Source organism: Sciurus carolinensis, chromosome 1 (assembly GCF_902686445.1).
Source record: "Sciurus carolinensis chromosome 1, mSciCar1.2, whole genome shotgun sequence".
NCBI lineage: Eukaryota > Metazoa > Chordata > Mammalia > Rodentia > Sciuridae > Sciurus > Sciurus carolinensis.
In genome coordinates, this window is record NC_062213.1 from 118,552,939 (window position 1) to 118,570,724 (window position 17,786).

Here is a 17,786-nt window from a genome sequence, read left to right on the forward strand (position 1 = left end):
TGCATTGCAAACTTTGTTTAAAGCACTAGATAGGATATCAAGTCCTCTGTCAATGACAACAGAAGGTTCCAGTGAACTATTTGTTTCATAATCCTGTCTCTAGCTGACTCTACTTCTCTGCAGCTCAAGTTGTCAGCAAATGCTGAAGTGGAGCATGAGAGTCAATCTTTGTTTGGTTAACAAATTCCCCGAAAAATATCCCCCCCAAACCCCCAAGAGCAGTAGTGATGTCATATCCGTTGTCCAGGTCTCCACACCTCGCTCAGCAGTTACTCGCTTTATCTTTTTCTTGGGTCAAAACTTTTGAGGTGGGCTGGCTCTCTATCAGTGGGGGAGAGGATAGACTGGGGCGCGCCAGTTGGAGGAGCTTCAGCACCTCGGCCAGCGCCCACTGCAGCCCAACCCACCCTCTTGAGCTCCCCGACTCCCTGCTCTGAGAATGCCTGCGGAATGATCGCCCCCCAGGGCGGCTGCCGCTGCTGCCGCTACTGCTGCCGCTGCTGCTGTTCCTGCTACTGCTGCTGCCACCGCCTCTGCCTCCACTCCGCTCTGACTGGCAGGCAGAAAGTGCAACTGACGAGGAAAAGGTCTCTGCAGTGAGTGGAGTGGCTACATAAAAGAGAGTAAAGAGGGGGCAAAAACCCAGATCAGAATGCAGGCGACGTCCAACCTTCTCAACCTCCTGCTGCTGTCTTTGCTTGCTGGATTAGATCCTTCAAAGGTAGGGACAATATTTTGACTCTTGTTTGAAATAAATGTGCAATATGTAATAAACCGACCAAAATGCAAATAAATATGCCAAAACCAGCACAGGAGACAGCTTTCAGCTACCTTCTGGTGCCTAGCGCATCCCCACTGCTTGGAAGATAACAAGGTGAACTACCGGAGGAATAGCTCCTCAAGGTAGAGTCCTGGTGTGAGGGGGGGAGGGACTAGGCGCGAATATAATGTGTATGGACAGCAGGCAATGCGGCTCTCGGGGGAATTTAGCTTATTCCGTGTCCAACTGCTTAATGTTCTCTCCTGAAGTCGGATGGGTAATGCAAAGGAGTTTGCAATTGAAACAATGCAATTTATAAACATTAGGAGATGGTGAACCGTTTCTTTGTTGAAAGCAGGGAAGCGTTTTCCAGCTGATGCTGGTCAATAATACTCCCATCGCAGACGTGCTGCGGTTTGTGTCCAAAACATTTGGGATGCTGCTTGTAAAACACACGGCTAAACGGCAGAGCTATACTCTCTGCCATGGCTAAGAGGCGTCGGTGAAAGGGGCTTGTGTTTGCTTCTTTCTTTTCATTAAGGAAATTAGGGAACACTGAGGAAGTTCTGATTATCAGTGAAACAGGAAGTGAGAACCCTATCAAACTAAGGAGGGCAATAGGAAGGATGAGCCCTCTCCTAGCTGTTGAACTCTGAAAATAATCCAGTACTGGCAATTAAAGTGAACGCTAAGCTCCTTTGACGAAAAGTGAGGAAAATATGGAAAAAATATTTTCAGAGATATGAGAAAAGTCTTGATAAAATGTGGTAATTTCAAGGTTTCGGAATTCTAAGAAAATTATGATTATCTGAAATAAGTGTTGAAGTATCTGGTAAAAAAGAGTGAGAGATTCAATTTTTCATTATTTTACTTATTTAACTGTTCCAAAGCAATTTGACACTCTTGGGAAAAGGATGTTATGTTATAAAAACTATCTAAAGCTGTATTTTGGAATATTGTAAAGTTGTTTTTGAAGCTTTACATCATCTGTGTAGTGTTAGAGAAATTGTTTCTTTTCATAACTGAATAGAACTAAGATGTAGTCAACCATAATCTAATACTGTGGTCATACTATTTCTAGGCCTAACATAGTATATAATGAGAACTTAGAATCATGTCATGTAAACTCACAATTATGTCTGTGCACTTTCACAGATACCTGTGAAAATGAAATCATTTTATTTCAAGCTAAGGTTGTACTACACTTTCATTGTGAAAGCCTCACATGGAATGTGAAGCTATCTTAATAATGTGCTATCTTAATAATCTTAATGGCATGTTTTGCATACTAAGATGTAGTTTTAAGGTATTCTACTCCTACGTTATAGTGATAATTTTGTTTTCAAATTTTTAAATCTTTTCTTTTTGCCTCTGCATGTGTAGTGGCATATTTCACTGCCACTCTTGCATCATATTGATTAAAACTTTTGAACACACTCGACAATATAGCTTGCTCGAAATATTATTGGTAAAATATTTTTAAATCAAAATTAATTACTGATTTGATGTGGAAAAATCACTTAAAATAAATATTGTCATTCTTTGAAAATTCAAATATGTGGGAGACTAACAGAGGAATGGAAGGGGATCAGAGGGAGAGTAAGGGAAGGGAGAGAATAGTACTGGGGACTGAAATGTGCATTTATAAATATGTCACTATATACTCCACTATTGTGTATAACTATAATGTACTAAAAATTCACACATGTAGAACTTCATTGACATTTGAATGTATGATCTAATTTGTCAGATGTCTTGAATACATACATAATCTTCATTGCTTACCTTCATCTTTTCCAAAATTATATGTATATATACAATATTTTGTTAAATATGGAGAATTCCTCAAATAGGAAACCCCATTCTTCATAAATATGATCTTTTGGAGTTTTGATGAGTTTATTTCTGCATATTAAGTGATATAAAACTTTCCAATTTGGTCAGACTGAGTGTGGATGTTTGACACAACTGAACTAAGAAATCCAGGGAAGGAAAGGAATACATTAACTTTTCAAACTGTACTTCTAAGCTTCTAGATACTTCAATACAGTATGAAAAGACCAAAAGGTGATATCTTGTTGCATACCATATATGTTACATATCATTATAGAGAATATTAAAATGTCCAAAACAACATTTAATTTTAATGGTGTTGAAATTTTTTGATTTGTATGCAAAATATTTCTTTTCAAAAGATGACAATTCTATTTTTGTATTTTATCAAATTATATTTGGCTACCAAACTGTATTGTCCTCCTCAAAATAATTACAAATAAAACCATTGTGTTCTCAAACTAATTTTCAATTTGGTTATGAACTACATATTTTCTCTTATTCTATTTATTATTGTACTAGTTTCTTAAGGGTTTAGATTTTTTAAATTGAAATCTATTTAAAATTTATTTATTTAAAAAATGGAAATTATAAAGCAAATTATGTCAGGTGAATTTTAAAAACTCAATAATGTAGTACCACAGAAGACCACAGTTGTGGGACAAATCAGTAATTATTTAAGCAATGACATTTAAATGAACAGAAATTCTAAACAGTTGCTTTTTACATACTCAGGTTAAGACTATTGTTTGTTATTACAGAATTTCAAAAATATATTCATTTTTCTTTAAATATAATTCCATCATGCCACATTTTGTGATATTATATATATAATCACACATGGATGATCATGATCTAGCAAAATAGGACAACTCTTAAAATACAGCAGTTTGTTTTTTTAAAGTATAGGATTTCACATATATCAAATATTATAAATCTAAATCTTACTTAGTGCCTTTAGTATTTAATATACTGAAAACAAAATAATTTACTGAAAACAATATCAACTTCATCTATGGAAAACCACATAATATTTGCACTTATAATGATTTTTTTCCTGTGATTGAAGCTTATAAATCTTGTATGACAATTTTGTTAAGTGCTTAAGTATCGCCATCTTATGGTTAGCTACTTGAAAGTCAATTTTATTCTTAAATTCAAAAAAATGACCAAGCATCTATGTTCATGATAAACTTACTTTCAGTGTATACATACTTCCTTTTAAAGTCATTTAATACATCAGAAAATTAGCAAGATTAATATTTTCTTCCAGCAAAGAAAGGCAATTCACTGCTAATTAATTATTTGTATTTTTGTGTAGACATAGTATTGATTTTTCTCTTAGGAAAATTATTTCAATTATGTTTCTTAATTAAAGTCTGATTAACAAGTTTCCAGTTCCTTGTAGAAAAACTCATGGGTATATTACATTGCCTATTTTAAGAGCTGTCAATTAATTTCCTTTGTAATGAGCGTTTGAGTTATAGGCAATATGCCAAATCATCATTCAATAAGTCAAATTTTATAAACTGAAAACTTGTAGGAAATTGTTATTGTTCAGTTTCATAGGGGAAAGGCTATTGCTGGGCAGGAAATTCCTGACGATGGCTGCTAGATGGCATCTCTGTGCTTTTAAACTGAAGGCATTGAGTTCAGTAATGACCTTGATAGTAGGAGAGTGGACTCCTTTTTTCTTTTACAAGATTTTCAGCAGACTGTTATTTGAAAATTGTAACTAAACAGTAATTCCTGAGAATCAGCCATGAATTTCTCTGCTCTGCAGAACTATGAATAAAGGAGAATATAAACACGGCTGTGCAGCTTTCAATCAGAACACATACTCTGGAGTCCGACACTTGGGGAACAGTTAAAAAGAGGTGACATGGGCATAGCCACATATTGTAATAACTGCTGGACATTAAAGTAGCCATGGTCCTTCAATAAAAATACTGCAAAATGCCTTACCAAGGGACTTTTGCTAGATTAAGAAGTATTCACTATCTTCTCACCTAGAAATACACTAAACTTCTCACCATGATACTCGCTCACATCACAGACATAAAATATAACAATGATTCAGCAATAATCTCTAACATCAAACTGCTTTTTCTGTCCAAACCAACCTAGTCATTTAGAAACTCTTGCCTTAAATAAGAAAATTGCTAAAAAATCATACAAACACGATGGGGCTAGGATAATGTTAACAATTGTGTTGTTAAATGTTTCATAATGCAATACAACACCATAAATGCCCTCATAGTTTGGTATTGCTTAAGACAATAAAAAGATTTAAGTTGCCTAGAGGTAGCTTTCATACATAAATCTTGTTAAAGTTCCTTCTCTCACAATTTTTAAATGAAATTGAGAAAAAATGAAGATAGCAAAAGATATATTGAGATTACTCCAATTTGTTTTGAAACCCACCTTAAAACTCTATTTTCCCCTGAATCTCCTGTATGCTTGAGACATTCTCTACAGGACAGGACCAACCCAAATTAGAACAAAGAATATGGATCAATGGCATTTGGCAAGGATCTATAATTATGCACTGGTAAACCCTGATATGATAAAAACTGGAGAGATCAAGTAACCCTTCTATATTTCGAAAGAGCACACAGCTTCTTGCTCTCATTTTATCTCATTCTCCTTAACCCAATTAAACTTTTATTTTGGAAAAAGTAAATAGTTTTTCTCATTCTTTCTCCAGGCAAGTTGAAAAGTTTAAAATGGTGGAGTTTTCCTTTCTTTGTCTTCTCAAGTTCTTATTCTCTGTATCTCTGCAACTGTCTATTGTGCTGATCAGTGTCTTGTTGACACACCAGGCAATGTTCAGCGTCTCTCATTTCTAATCCCTACTTTGAAGTGATGACATGTACATCTATATGACTTTGGAGAATCTGTGGTCTCAGAACCCCATACACACAATGAGGAGTCTAGATCATCTTAAAACTTCTTTATTAAACCCTAGAATGACTCTGTTTAATAATATTTGGTCATTAATCAAAACCTAATGAATTCTTTTGTGAGGTATGCTTAGTAAGATCATAGATAAGAGATTTGAAGATGAACCTCCTAAATATCATGAAGTTTTATTTTTTGTGTTTGGCATTCAGAGCCTGAAATTTCCTACTTCCTACTACACCACTCTTGTCTCCTGTATCCACATGCTTGATACATATGCTCAGGCTTCTATCCATTCACCTACCAAACTTGCTCCCTAAGAAATTATTTATCAATCTACTTCTGAAAGCCAACATTTTCTACATCAGTTTTAAGTCTGTTACTTACTGAAAAGTTCTCCAGTAAAAAGTAAAGCAAAAACTTATTTCCCATATTGAAAGATTTGCTGGGTATTCCAAAGAAATGTGGGAGGGCTACTTTTAAAAGGAAGTACATATTCTTTCAGGGACTCTTCCTAAGTAAGCAAGCACATCCTTGAAGATGTTTTTTAGAATTAAAATTATTAGAAGACCCTTCATTTTTGTGCTAAGAAAATGAGACTGGGTAAAGTTGCAACCTAGAAAATATTGAACTCAGGGGCATCTAACCACTGAGCAATATTTTCAGCTCTTTCTATATTCTATTTAGAGACAGAGTCTTGCTAAGCTGCTTAGGGCCTCCCTAAGTTGCTGAGGCTGGCTTTGAACTCTCAATCCTCCTGCCTCAGCCTCCGGAACCACAGGGATTCCAGGCGTGTGCTACTGTGCCCAACCTGAATTATTAATTAACCATAATTTTGTTTAAAAATAAAACCCAATTGGCTGTAGATAAACTAATAAAGAAGATATAAAATCAAAATGTTGTCTCAGTAGGTAAAGTGAGATTACAGTGAGTCATTGGGGTTATCTGTGCAAGTATACATATGTGAATAAAATTATTTCCTTGTGGCATTAAAGTATTAAGATAATATCAAAAGTATTTAAACACTCACTGTCTGGTTTAACTCTAAAATGTGATGTTCAAATAGTGGTCCTTAAACATTTTAGTTTAAATTTGGTCCTCAATTTGCTCAATCTGCGGCACTTACCAATTAAAACTTCAAAGTATTTTTTATAAAATTAACACCATCATGACATTTTTAAAATCATTTTTTTAAATTGTATTCATGAGCTAGTGAAAAAGCAGAGGATTTCAACTTGTCTTTAAGTCCTAACAGTATAACTTTTCAATAATACCTTATCTGAAGCTTTATTTTTATAACTAAGGAATAGTATACTGGGAATGGAACTATATAATTATTGATAATATATTTTAAACCATAAAGAAAATGTATTTTAAACCATAAAGTTATCTGTAAATATTTCACTTACATAAATCAACCTGTACTTAAATCTAAAGTCTTTGTATACTACATATTAAAGATACATAATAATAAAGAGTGCATCTCATGCTACCTGGCTCTTACTGTTACCTCTTCTCAGCTTTCAGAAAAGTGAATGTCAAATAAACTTATCAGCACAGTCTCTCAGAACTAGCTTATAATTTTGGTCAAAACTCTGGTTTAAATTTTTTACTTTAAAATATATGCCATACTTATTTCCAATGGAGCACTTCTTACAAATCTCTTAGGAAAAAATGCAAGACTCAAAGTATAAGTTTCCACACTATCTAAGTTAAACCACACCAAGAAAAAAAGAGTTTTTAGACTAATCATAGACAATCACAGAAGGTATAATACATTTAACAAAATAATCTACCAAGAGATAAAACTGCTTTCCTGCCCAGTGTGCAAATTATGGTCTTTTTGTGTCTTTCAAAGTATGCCAATTACAAGGTAGTTTAAATTCTTGTAGGAATTCAAATATAATCTTTAAGAGAGAATATAAGAAAATGGATTTTCTCAAGTCTCAAAATGTTCAAGGCAAAGAGTCAGAGAAAGAACTACATTTAAGATTATAGTTTCTGTACTCTATTTCTTGGAATGCTCTCCCTCGGTCCCTTTGCTTATACCTGTCTTTCTGCTCTCAATAGAGACTTCTAGAAAGCCTTTCACACAACCTTGACCATGGTGTATTACCCACAGTAATACCACTTCTGCTGATGTTGGTCATTCAATAACAAATTCACCTGAGTAGCTCAAGAATTGATTCTTTTCTCAATTCAACATTTATAGATAATATGAAGGGTAAAAAATTTATCTATCATCTGTCTAGAATCTCAGATAGATCCTATTCATGAGTGATTAATATGTTAAAAATGTATAAGTTCAAAAATACTTGCTCACCAAACCATGATGATTTTGATTTATCTCTGTTATTTGCTATAAGAGGTTACAGATTATTTGGGGGTATCTGAGAGAAAGAAATAACTTAAGACCAACTCTCTCCAGAGTGCCATGTAACTTTAAGAACACTAATAATAATTTTAAAATGTATTAAAGGAATTTTTTTAAAGTTTCCTAAGAATATTTATTTTTTTCTGCTTTAAAAACAAAGTATTATAAAACATGTATAACAGAGCTTTGCCTTCTGTCATTTCCATACCAAACCTTCAGAAGAATAAAAATAAGTTTAAAGAGAAGAACACAGATGCTGTTGTATTCATGGTTTTACCTCTCCCTGGAAAGCACTGTCTCTCTTTTGCCCATATGTTAAATTTTTACCTATATTTTAAGATGAAATTCAAGTATCACTTCTTCCTTAAAACTTTCCCTCACACTCCTTGTACTCCAAGAAAAGTCAATCTTGATAAACTAAGAATTCCAATAAGAAAAGAATCAGGTATTAATTATTTTTGCATCTACAGTCACTGTCACTCACTTTCTAATCACTCTTTTTTGAAAAGAAAAAATAATATATTTATAATACACTTACTACTTTCTTTTATAATTGGTGCTTATTTTTTTTATCTTCCCTGCTAAATCATAAAGTATTTATTGCATTGTGTCTCTCCCTTGCTAACTTCTAAGGGCAGGTTTTGTGTCTTGGTCATTATCTTGTCCTTTTCTATATAAGAACTAGCACAACACTTTATTTGGTATTTAATAAATATTTGATGAATAACAAATAAAGAAAAAATCAAATAGGTCAATGAACACCTGAAAATCTTTCAATTCTGAGATAAATGATATATGACTATAATCTCTATTTTTTTAATTATTTATTTATTTTTTAATTTTTTACAGACTGCATTTTTATTCATTGTACACAAATGGGGCACATCATTTCCATTCTATGGTTGTACACAATGTAGATTCATACCAGTCATGTAATCATACATGTACATATAGTAATGATGACTGTCTCATTTCACCATTTTCCATATCCCCCATTTCCTTCTACATAATCTAAAGTTCCTCCATTCTTCTCTCATTCCCCACATAATCTCTATTTTTAATCCAGTCTTCCAACAGTCTAGATATTAGGAACAGAGAAACTAGGTTGATTTTAAGAACTTGATTTTCAAGGGCTTAAAACTTTTATATCAGATTATTTATCTTGACTAATGTGAAAAAAGTCTCTTTTTAAAAATTTGCATTATTTTTTTGCCCCACACCACCATCCTTAAAGGGGTTATTTTTGTTTTGTGGTAGTGCTCTGGCATTAAACACCATAAAATATTCACATGAATGACTTGATATTTTATGAATTTCAGTGGCAAGTTATCCATTCTTCTATTGCTTGCCTACTATATCCACTTATTACAAAGTATTTATTTACTGACATGGATTTGTAAGTCTAAACATTTTAACAATATGCAAGTATACTTTTTACTACCTTTCCTTCATGTAATGTCTTCGCTTCATTGGGTAAGTCTGTATATTACCTATAGTTTTCCATCTCACTTTAAGAATTGAGTTATTTCTTTAAGGATCTAAAATATTTTGTCAAAATTTTACTCCACATTCTTATAATGGTGACACATAAATACAGACAACATTGCTTTAGTATTACTATTTGGGCATAACAACAATATTGGATACAGGAATTTGAATGATTAGAAATAAATATAAGTGTAACAAAGGCACACTTACCTAAATTATAACTTCTAAATATTATCAGAGATTTAAATTTTTATAATTAACTTGATAGGTTAAAGCTCCAAGAAGAAATATCAATAATAAAATTGTTTAAACAGTACAAATAAACAACTATCTAGAGGGTGGGCATAAATTGAATCAACAATCCTTTTAATTTTTCCAACTAAGTTGAAGATGATTAAGAAGCATTATCCCATGATGGTTTAAATAGCATTACTAGAGGGACCAATTCCAGATGGCAGGATTTCTTCAAATAGAGAATCAGGATTGGAAATGTTGATTCACTGACACCAAAATGTCACCAGTGAAATATTGCCTTACAAAAGATACCACCACTTCTGGGAATGATCTATGTTGATGGCTGTGGAGGGAACTGCTTATACTGGAATTAGTATCAATGGTGAGTCTTTTTTACACCAATATGTTTAGTGACATACTAATTACATCTTACTACATATTATTATAATTCAAAACAAACAAATATTTTCTGGCTCAAGACTCACTGAAGATTTTATTATATTTATATAGTGCTACATGTATGTTCTCTTCATAAGTTGAAAGCTAAACAAAGAATAAAATAACTATACTTTAATGGCCCTGTACCTTAAAGCACTGAAGGGATAAGCAGGATAACATGTACAGAGAGTTACAGAACTCATACCAAGATGTAGCTATTGTAATATATTGGATCAAAACTACGCAGAAGATATTTGAGAAGAAGGAATCAAGTGAATGGAATAAATTAATTCTTTATCGATGGTGGCCTTCATTGGTGTCAAAGCACAGTGACTTCCCTGTCAGTCAAAGAAAGAAAAGATTTCAACTCTAATATTTATTATAAAACAAAAATAAGACTCTACAAAGTGATATGATTATAAATTAGTTTATGTGTACAATGAAGGTAAAAAATCAAATATAGTTAAAAGAAAGGAGTTGAGGAAGGTATTTATTTATATATTGGTTTGAAGCTCTTATGCATGGTGTACATTTTTGCTTATATGTAAAATTTTAAAGATGTTTATTACCCTCTGCCAACACCACACACAAACACACACACACACACACACACACACACACACACTCACAATGTATGCATTGATTCATTTGATACCTTAAGTAACTATTAGCACTCACTTTTGAAATAAAGTCTCCATGCTTCAACTAATCTTTATTATTTCTCAGTGAGAAGAAATAGAAGGGAGAAAAAAAGCAAGAAAACATTGTTAAACTCCTTTTCCTTTCCTTTTTTGCATCTTAATTTGTGCAGAGAGAGAGAAGCAATAGAAACTTGATTGCATTTTGTATACTTATACATAATCATATTGGAAAAGACACTGTTTTTTTCCCTCTCAAGAGAGTCAATCTAAATAATATTAATTTAGCATATAAAATGAAGATATTGGAGGAAAGAAACCATATCAAGTAAAAGAATATCATAGAGTAAGTAGGAAATAAGAAAGGTTGTATTGTTATGGAGAAAGTACAAAATTAAGCGTTAGGAAGACTGGAATCTAGTATCAGATCTGCAGCTGTCTAATGGTATGGCTTTGAGTAACTCACTAAAGTTGGTGGTTTTCATTTCTCATGTACAAAATGAACATTTTAAGTCACCAAATGCTCTTTTATTTACGGTGAATCATCCTAAAGTGGCGAACATTTATTTCTCAAAATGTAGTTCATTAACCTTTTACTCTATTTTCTTCTGCTCATAGCTTCTCAAATTATTTAAATTAAAGGTAAAAGTCTAGACTTATTTTGCTAAAAATCAAAATCAATGTCACTGATAAAATGCTTGCAGTTTGATTACATATGTATGCTTACACACACATATACACAAAATCCCAAGCATTATATTACATTTAACATTTTTTTTCTGTATTCTTCCTTTTTTTAGCTTTTGAAATTTACTTGAAAGAAAAACTAGTACATAGAATCATGTTTCTAGTGTTTTTATTTTACAAACATCAAAACAAGAGACAGAGTTTAAAGGAATAGGTCATCTATTTTAATTCTGGAGAAAAAAAGAATTATCTCTATAACATAACTGATGACTGTTTATCTAGATTCTTTCTATCTGTTTCTGATATTAGGAAGTAGAAATAATCAAAGGATTTAATTTATTTTTAATCAGAAATAATTATTAAAAAGCTTATTTATAAGTTGAGGCATATCTTTCAGTGCTATTTTCTACTAATATAATTTCTCTCTTGGCTAAATTTAATTTTTAAAAAATTTGTTACTTTGGTTGAAAAAATATTCTCTCAAACTTGTCTACATTCTAATTCCCCAAACCCATACATACATATTACCTTAGACAGTCAAAGATGTAACTAAATTAAAGATTTTGAGATAAGATGATGATGGATTTTCTTAATGGGTTCAAATTAATCAAAATGGTTTTGATAAGAAGACTGGAGGCTCAGAATCAGAAAATGAAGAGGGGATGACAGAGGGAGAGATGGGAGAAATGCACTGTCAAGATGAAGAAAAGAGCCACAAGCCAATGAATGCGGACTGCCTTTAAAAACTGGAGAGTCAATAAAATGGATTCTTCCATAGAACCTTCTGAAAGAAATATAGCTCTGTAGACACTTTAATTTTAAGCTCATGAGATTATCTTCTAACTTTTGACTACCAAAGCTATGAAATAATAAATGTGTGTTGTTTTAAACCATTAAGTTTGTGGTAAATTTGTTATAACGGCATTAGAAAATGAATACATAGACTTACATGTATTATCAATAATTAGTAACTATACTAGTAATTGTGTTGGTCAGCTTTCCATTACTGTAAAAAGTTACTTAAGAATAATTAAGTTATAAAGAGGAAAGGTTTATTTTGGCTCATTGTTTGGAAGTTGTAGTCTTTTGGTCCTGTTGCTCTTAGGCCTATGGCCAGGAAGCACATCATGGCAGGAGCATTTGATGAAGTAAAACTGCTCACCTCCTGGTCAAGACATGAAAAAGAGAAGAAGAGACTAGGATTCCATGATTGCCTTTAGGGACACATCGTCAGTAACCTTTCACTATTTTCACTCTAAAACATTTCCACCACCTCACAATAGCATCAAGCAGTGGACCAAGATTTTAATGCATGTGCCTTTAGGGAACATTCAAGATTCAAACTATAGAATAATTGATGTGTAAAAACAAAATGTAATCTTCTAAATAATGCTATAGCAAATGCTTATATGATTAAGAAGACCATAGATGTGAAATTATGGTATAGGCTAAAAATTTTTTGGAAGCTAGATAATATAGAAATGAAAATTCTGCTTCTCAAATAAGACCTTAATTAGATCACACATAAATGTAATTGAACTACATGATAGGTTTTTGCTTCTCCTGGTTGACATTTATAGCATGCAATTTAAATTTTTTGCTGTTGTTAAGTAAAAGTCTGTCCTTAGAATCTCATTTACAATGTAAGAATTAAGTTACTGTTATTTCATATTTTTTGCTACTATAGGGATTTCAAAAGCACTTGATTCACATTATACATTGGTTTTGAAATCTACCTTCTTTGTCAGCAAAGAGACAAATAAATAGTTGGTCTATTATTCAGTACAATGATTACTACTTATTCTTCTTCTCTTTCTTAATTTCCATCAGTCAATATTTGATTTACCAAAGGCATGTGGCAAGTCTTAAGATGAAAGTAATTTTGTTTAGAGAACTACTATATGTGTTAAGCACTGTTGAGAATTCCATGACTACTCAGTGATATTTCACAAAATAGAAGCAGGAATCCCCTTTAATACGAAGTTGAGGAGGGAAAACTGTGCGGTTGAGTTTGCTTATTTAAACTCAAATAATACACTTTTGGTTTTTTAGGTTTAAGAAAACATGTAAAGTGAAGAAAACAATTAGTGTAGAAATAAATGATTTGAATTATAACATGGGGTAGAGTAGACCATGGATTTCATATTGTCATCATTTTTTAAACAAATAGTAATGACTGTTATTAGTCTGGAAGTTAGAAATAAAATAATTTTTGAAAAGTCATAGCTTCTACCCTCAAAAAGTTCTTCATATTTTCTCCTAGAGGACCCATTGAGGTTTATTGGTGATTGTAGTACTATATAGCAATATTATTAATGTCTTATGGCAGAGACTTGTATCACATAGAGTAGAGGATGGAAGGTGGGTATCTATAGCAAAGTGGGGCATAAGAGAAAATTTTCTGGAGGAAGAATAATTAGACAATGAAGAGTGGAAATGGTATTTTATTCAAAGATAACAGGATGTATGAAGTCACAGAGATGTAGAATAGCACATGAAGTACTGAGGAGTTTTTTTATGTGACTTGAGTTATATTATGCAGATAGAAAACAAAGAAAGGCATTGATGGCATTAAAATGGCAGAGAAATTATTACCTAAAGAGTACAAGACTTGACCTATACCAGGTTAAAAGTGTTTCTTTTCTTTAGTTATCTTAACTCAAACATCAAACTAATAAATCAAATAAACAAGACATAATTTGGTTGTACCATTCCAAGTCTCTAGAGAAACAAAAACAATATATAAATTGTGTGCATATAGATGAGAGAAACTGAGAGTCAGAGAAAGGAGATAGATACAGAGATAAAGGAAATTTATTAAAAAGAACTGATTCATGTAATTATGGAGGCCAACAAGGCACAAGATCTGCAACTGGCCACATGGGAGTTAATGATGCAGTTCTAGTTTAAAATCTTGCAGGTTTGAGACCCAGGATAAGACAATGTTTCAGTTCAAGTTTGAAAGCAAGAAAACAGATGTTTCAGCTCAAAAGCAGAAAGTTAAAAATTCTCTCTTCCTTGGCTTTTTTGTTCTATTAAGGTTTTCAACATATTGAATGAGTTCCTTTCACATTAGGAAGAACAATCTGCTCTTCTCAGTCACCAATTTAAATATTCATCTCACCTAGAAACACCCTGATAGACACACTCAGATTAAGGTTTGACCGAATATCTGGACACTCCTTATCTCAATCAAGTGAACACATAAAATCATTATGTACACAGTAACAATATAAAATACAGTGGTAACATAAAATTTATCTATATAGCTATATTTCTAAGTGCCTCCATATTATCTTTCTATCTACATTTTCATCTAATCTGTTTATATATGCCTGACAGGCTGAGTTTATTACCATTCATTTATTTTAATCATATAAACAAAATTACATATTCACCTCAAGATCCCTATGATTCCATTGTGACTTCTTACATCTGACTCGTACATGATAGTTGTAACTGAAAATTCTTCCCATTGTGTTTTGCTTTGTTGCTGTCAGGTATGAAAATTATTATGTGACTCAATTATTAAAAGTATTCTAAATCCTTTAGTACCAAATCTATTTTTAGTATGGTTTTCCCTTAAAAAAAGAATCTTTTGTAGCAGGGTATGGTGGCACATGCCTGTAATCTCAGTGGCTCAGTAGGATGAGGCAGGAGGATCACAAGTTCAAAGAGTCTCAGCAAAAGTGAGGCACTAAGCAACTCAATGAGACCCTGACTCTAAGTAAATACAAAATAGGGCTGGAGATGTATCTCAGTGGCTAAGTGCCATGAGTTCAATCCCTAGTACCAAAAAGAAAAAAAAAAAAAAGAAAAGAAAAGAAAAAAAAAGAAAAAAGACTCTTCTATTATTATTTTATCTGGTTACAAGATGTTTCTGCCTTGGTTTAACTGGCCTTCCATTTGGCATTACTTAAAATTATTCAGGCATATGTTGATTTCAGATCCTATTGACCATTATTTTTCATAATTTCAAGTTTATCTTGGTCTAAGAGAAATTTATTTCTTTTTCCTTTCTTTTTTCCTTTCTTTTTCTTCCTTCCTTCATCATTTACTTTTTTATCCTATTCATTTAAAAATACAACAAAATGCCACTATAATGTTAAAATTTAACTCAGACGTTCAATGCATATAAAATTAGTCTACATGTTATATAAAAAATACCAAAATGTCTTAGGAAGCCTGCAGTAAAAGTTTGGAACCAATTACCAATGCCATAATTACATTGCCAGGGACTTAACAGTCAAAATGCTTCAATGTATTTTGAGAACATCTGCCATGTACCTGGCACTTGAAGGATATAGCAGTGATCAACAACACAAATTTCTGCCCTTATAAAGATTACAGAGTAGTTAAAAACAAATAAACAAATGAGAAGATAGGTAGGAGATTTTAAACCTTATATGGGGGTATATAAGAGACAAATGAGAGACAGTGAGCTGTTGTGTGACAGGTACAATTGATCAGAATTGACCCCACAGTAAATGTGATACTTGAGAAAATATATGAAGAAGTTGAGGGAGTATCATGCAGCTATCTGAGAGAATAAAGATCTGAGAGGAAAAAATTTAATTTTTAATAAAGCCAAGAGCAATGTAGTATCTTCAGGAAGAGACCAGGAGGTTAGTGAACATCAGCTGGAATAAGCAAGAAGGAGACTAAGAAGAAGTGAGAACAGTGATGTACAAGAAGCCAGATGAGGTCGATACTATAGGTAATATTAAGGCTTTTGTGTGAGATGGGAAGATACTATGGGATTTTGGGCATAGATGTAATATAATATGATTTATGTCTTAAAAGGAACATCTTTGTTTCTGTGTGTAGAATTTAATTTTGGTGGTAAGAGAAGAAGTAATGAGGCCAGATGGTATAAAATAACCAGGTTAATGTTAATGTTAGCTAACAAAATTTGGTGATGAGTCAGAAGTTGGAAATGAAAGAGAGGCACTGTGGAACATTCCTCGCTTTCTAGTTTGAGCAAACAGGAAGAAAATATGTTTCTTGAAAAGGGAAATGTTAGTACAGGAGATAGGAGTTTGGTTTTGGACATGTAAGGTTGAATTGTTTTAGACATCCAAGTGGAATAATAGTGGAGGAAATTGTTGCTTATAGTTCAAGGGAGAAGTCTGGATTGAAAAATATCAGTATGGAAATCCTCAATATGTGATTTAAACCCATGAAACTGGAGGAACCACCAAAAGAAAGTGCCCGAAGACTACACTACAAATATTTAGAGGTAAAAAGCTGGAGAGAAACCTGTCATAGGGACCAAGACATCCATAAGGGAGGAGGAAAACTAAAAGAAGATATGTATGCCCTGACAACAATACAAACAAAATGTCTTGAGGTGAATAAGTCATTAAAACTATTGAGTTATCACATTTTCCACAGGCGTCAAGTAAGATGAAAATTGAAAATTTATCACTATGTTTAAAAAGGGAAATCACTGGTGATATTGGCATGTGGTTTAAATAGTCTAATGATAGTAGAACCCTTATCCTAAGGGTTCTTTAAAGAAAGCTTGAGAGAGAAGCAATTGGAGAAACAGACCAGAACAAAACTTAGGAATTATTTTGCTGTGAAGGGAAGTTGTGTGTATCTAGAGAATAATACAGTATCAGACACATGTGTTTTGTTGATGTCTTAAGTGGGATAAATAACAACATGTAATGTTAATGGAATTAATGTGAAAGATTGGTGTTTAAATAGAAATACAGAGACTTCCTCTATGGGGACAGTAGAGGAGACAAAATATACTGAAGGAATGATGTTGGTAGTTTATATAAGGGAGTATGAGTGCTTGGAAGTTATCTTGGCATTTTTCTCATTTTCTCAGTAAAATAAGCAATATGTTCAGCAGCTGAGAGTGAGAATGGGCTATCATCAAAGAGAATAAAAGAATAATGTCCCAACCCTTGAAATTAGGAGAAAGGAGGATGAACATCTCTGCTGCCAGGCTCAGTATAGAGGAGTGTGCCAAAGCACTTCAGACTCCTTTTGGGCAACTGGGTACTCAGGGGAGAACCAGATTTCAATGGAAGTAAAATGGTGAAAGAAATTTTCAGAGAACTGAGTAGACATGAGAAAATGTCACTAATGATTGATTGTTGAATTTCTCACATGTTGCAGTGTGCATTAAATCAATATCAAAACTTTCATGTGTATTGAAAGACAAGTCTTAGTTTTCCCCAGAAACTAGTTATTTTTTTCACTGATCCTATGAAAAGGTACAGCCAGCCCAATTCTCTCCTGATGTGGAGAATGTACAAAGCCATAAATTAATTGGAGGGCATCCAACAGAGATTTTTATAGAAGGTAGAAAGATGTCTCAGTCTTTTCCCTCTCTCTCTGGGTCATTTATCCTAGAAGGCCACATCACACTCAGGGGAGCACCCATCCACTGAGTCTTTAAGGGTACATGATATAAGTA

The 17,786-nt window shown here is 32.9% G+C and overlaps 1 protein-coding gene across 2 annotated transcripts in view; it reads left to right on the top strand.

Moving 5' to 3' along the window:
- The first annotated feature begins 270 nt into the window (after nt 1-270).
- The window catches only part of Olfm3 (olfactomedin 3), a 201,934-nt gene continuing 184,418 nt past the window's right edge, over nt 271-17,786 (top strand). The window contains exon 1 of one of the 2 annotated variants that reach the window (XM_047534866.1): nt 271-721. In XM_047534866.1, coding sequence (XP_047390822.1) covers nt 653-721 — 69 coding nt within the window. In that variant the 5' untranslated portion in view covers nt 271-652. Of the gene's footprint in view, nt 722-815; nt 904-17,786 lie in introns of those variants that run through there. The other variant, XM_047534988.1, reaches the window with a different exon arrangement.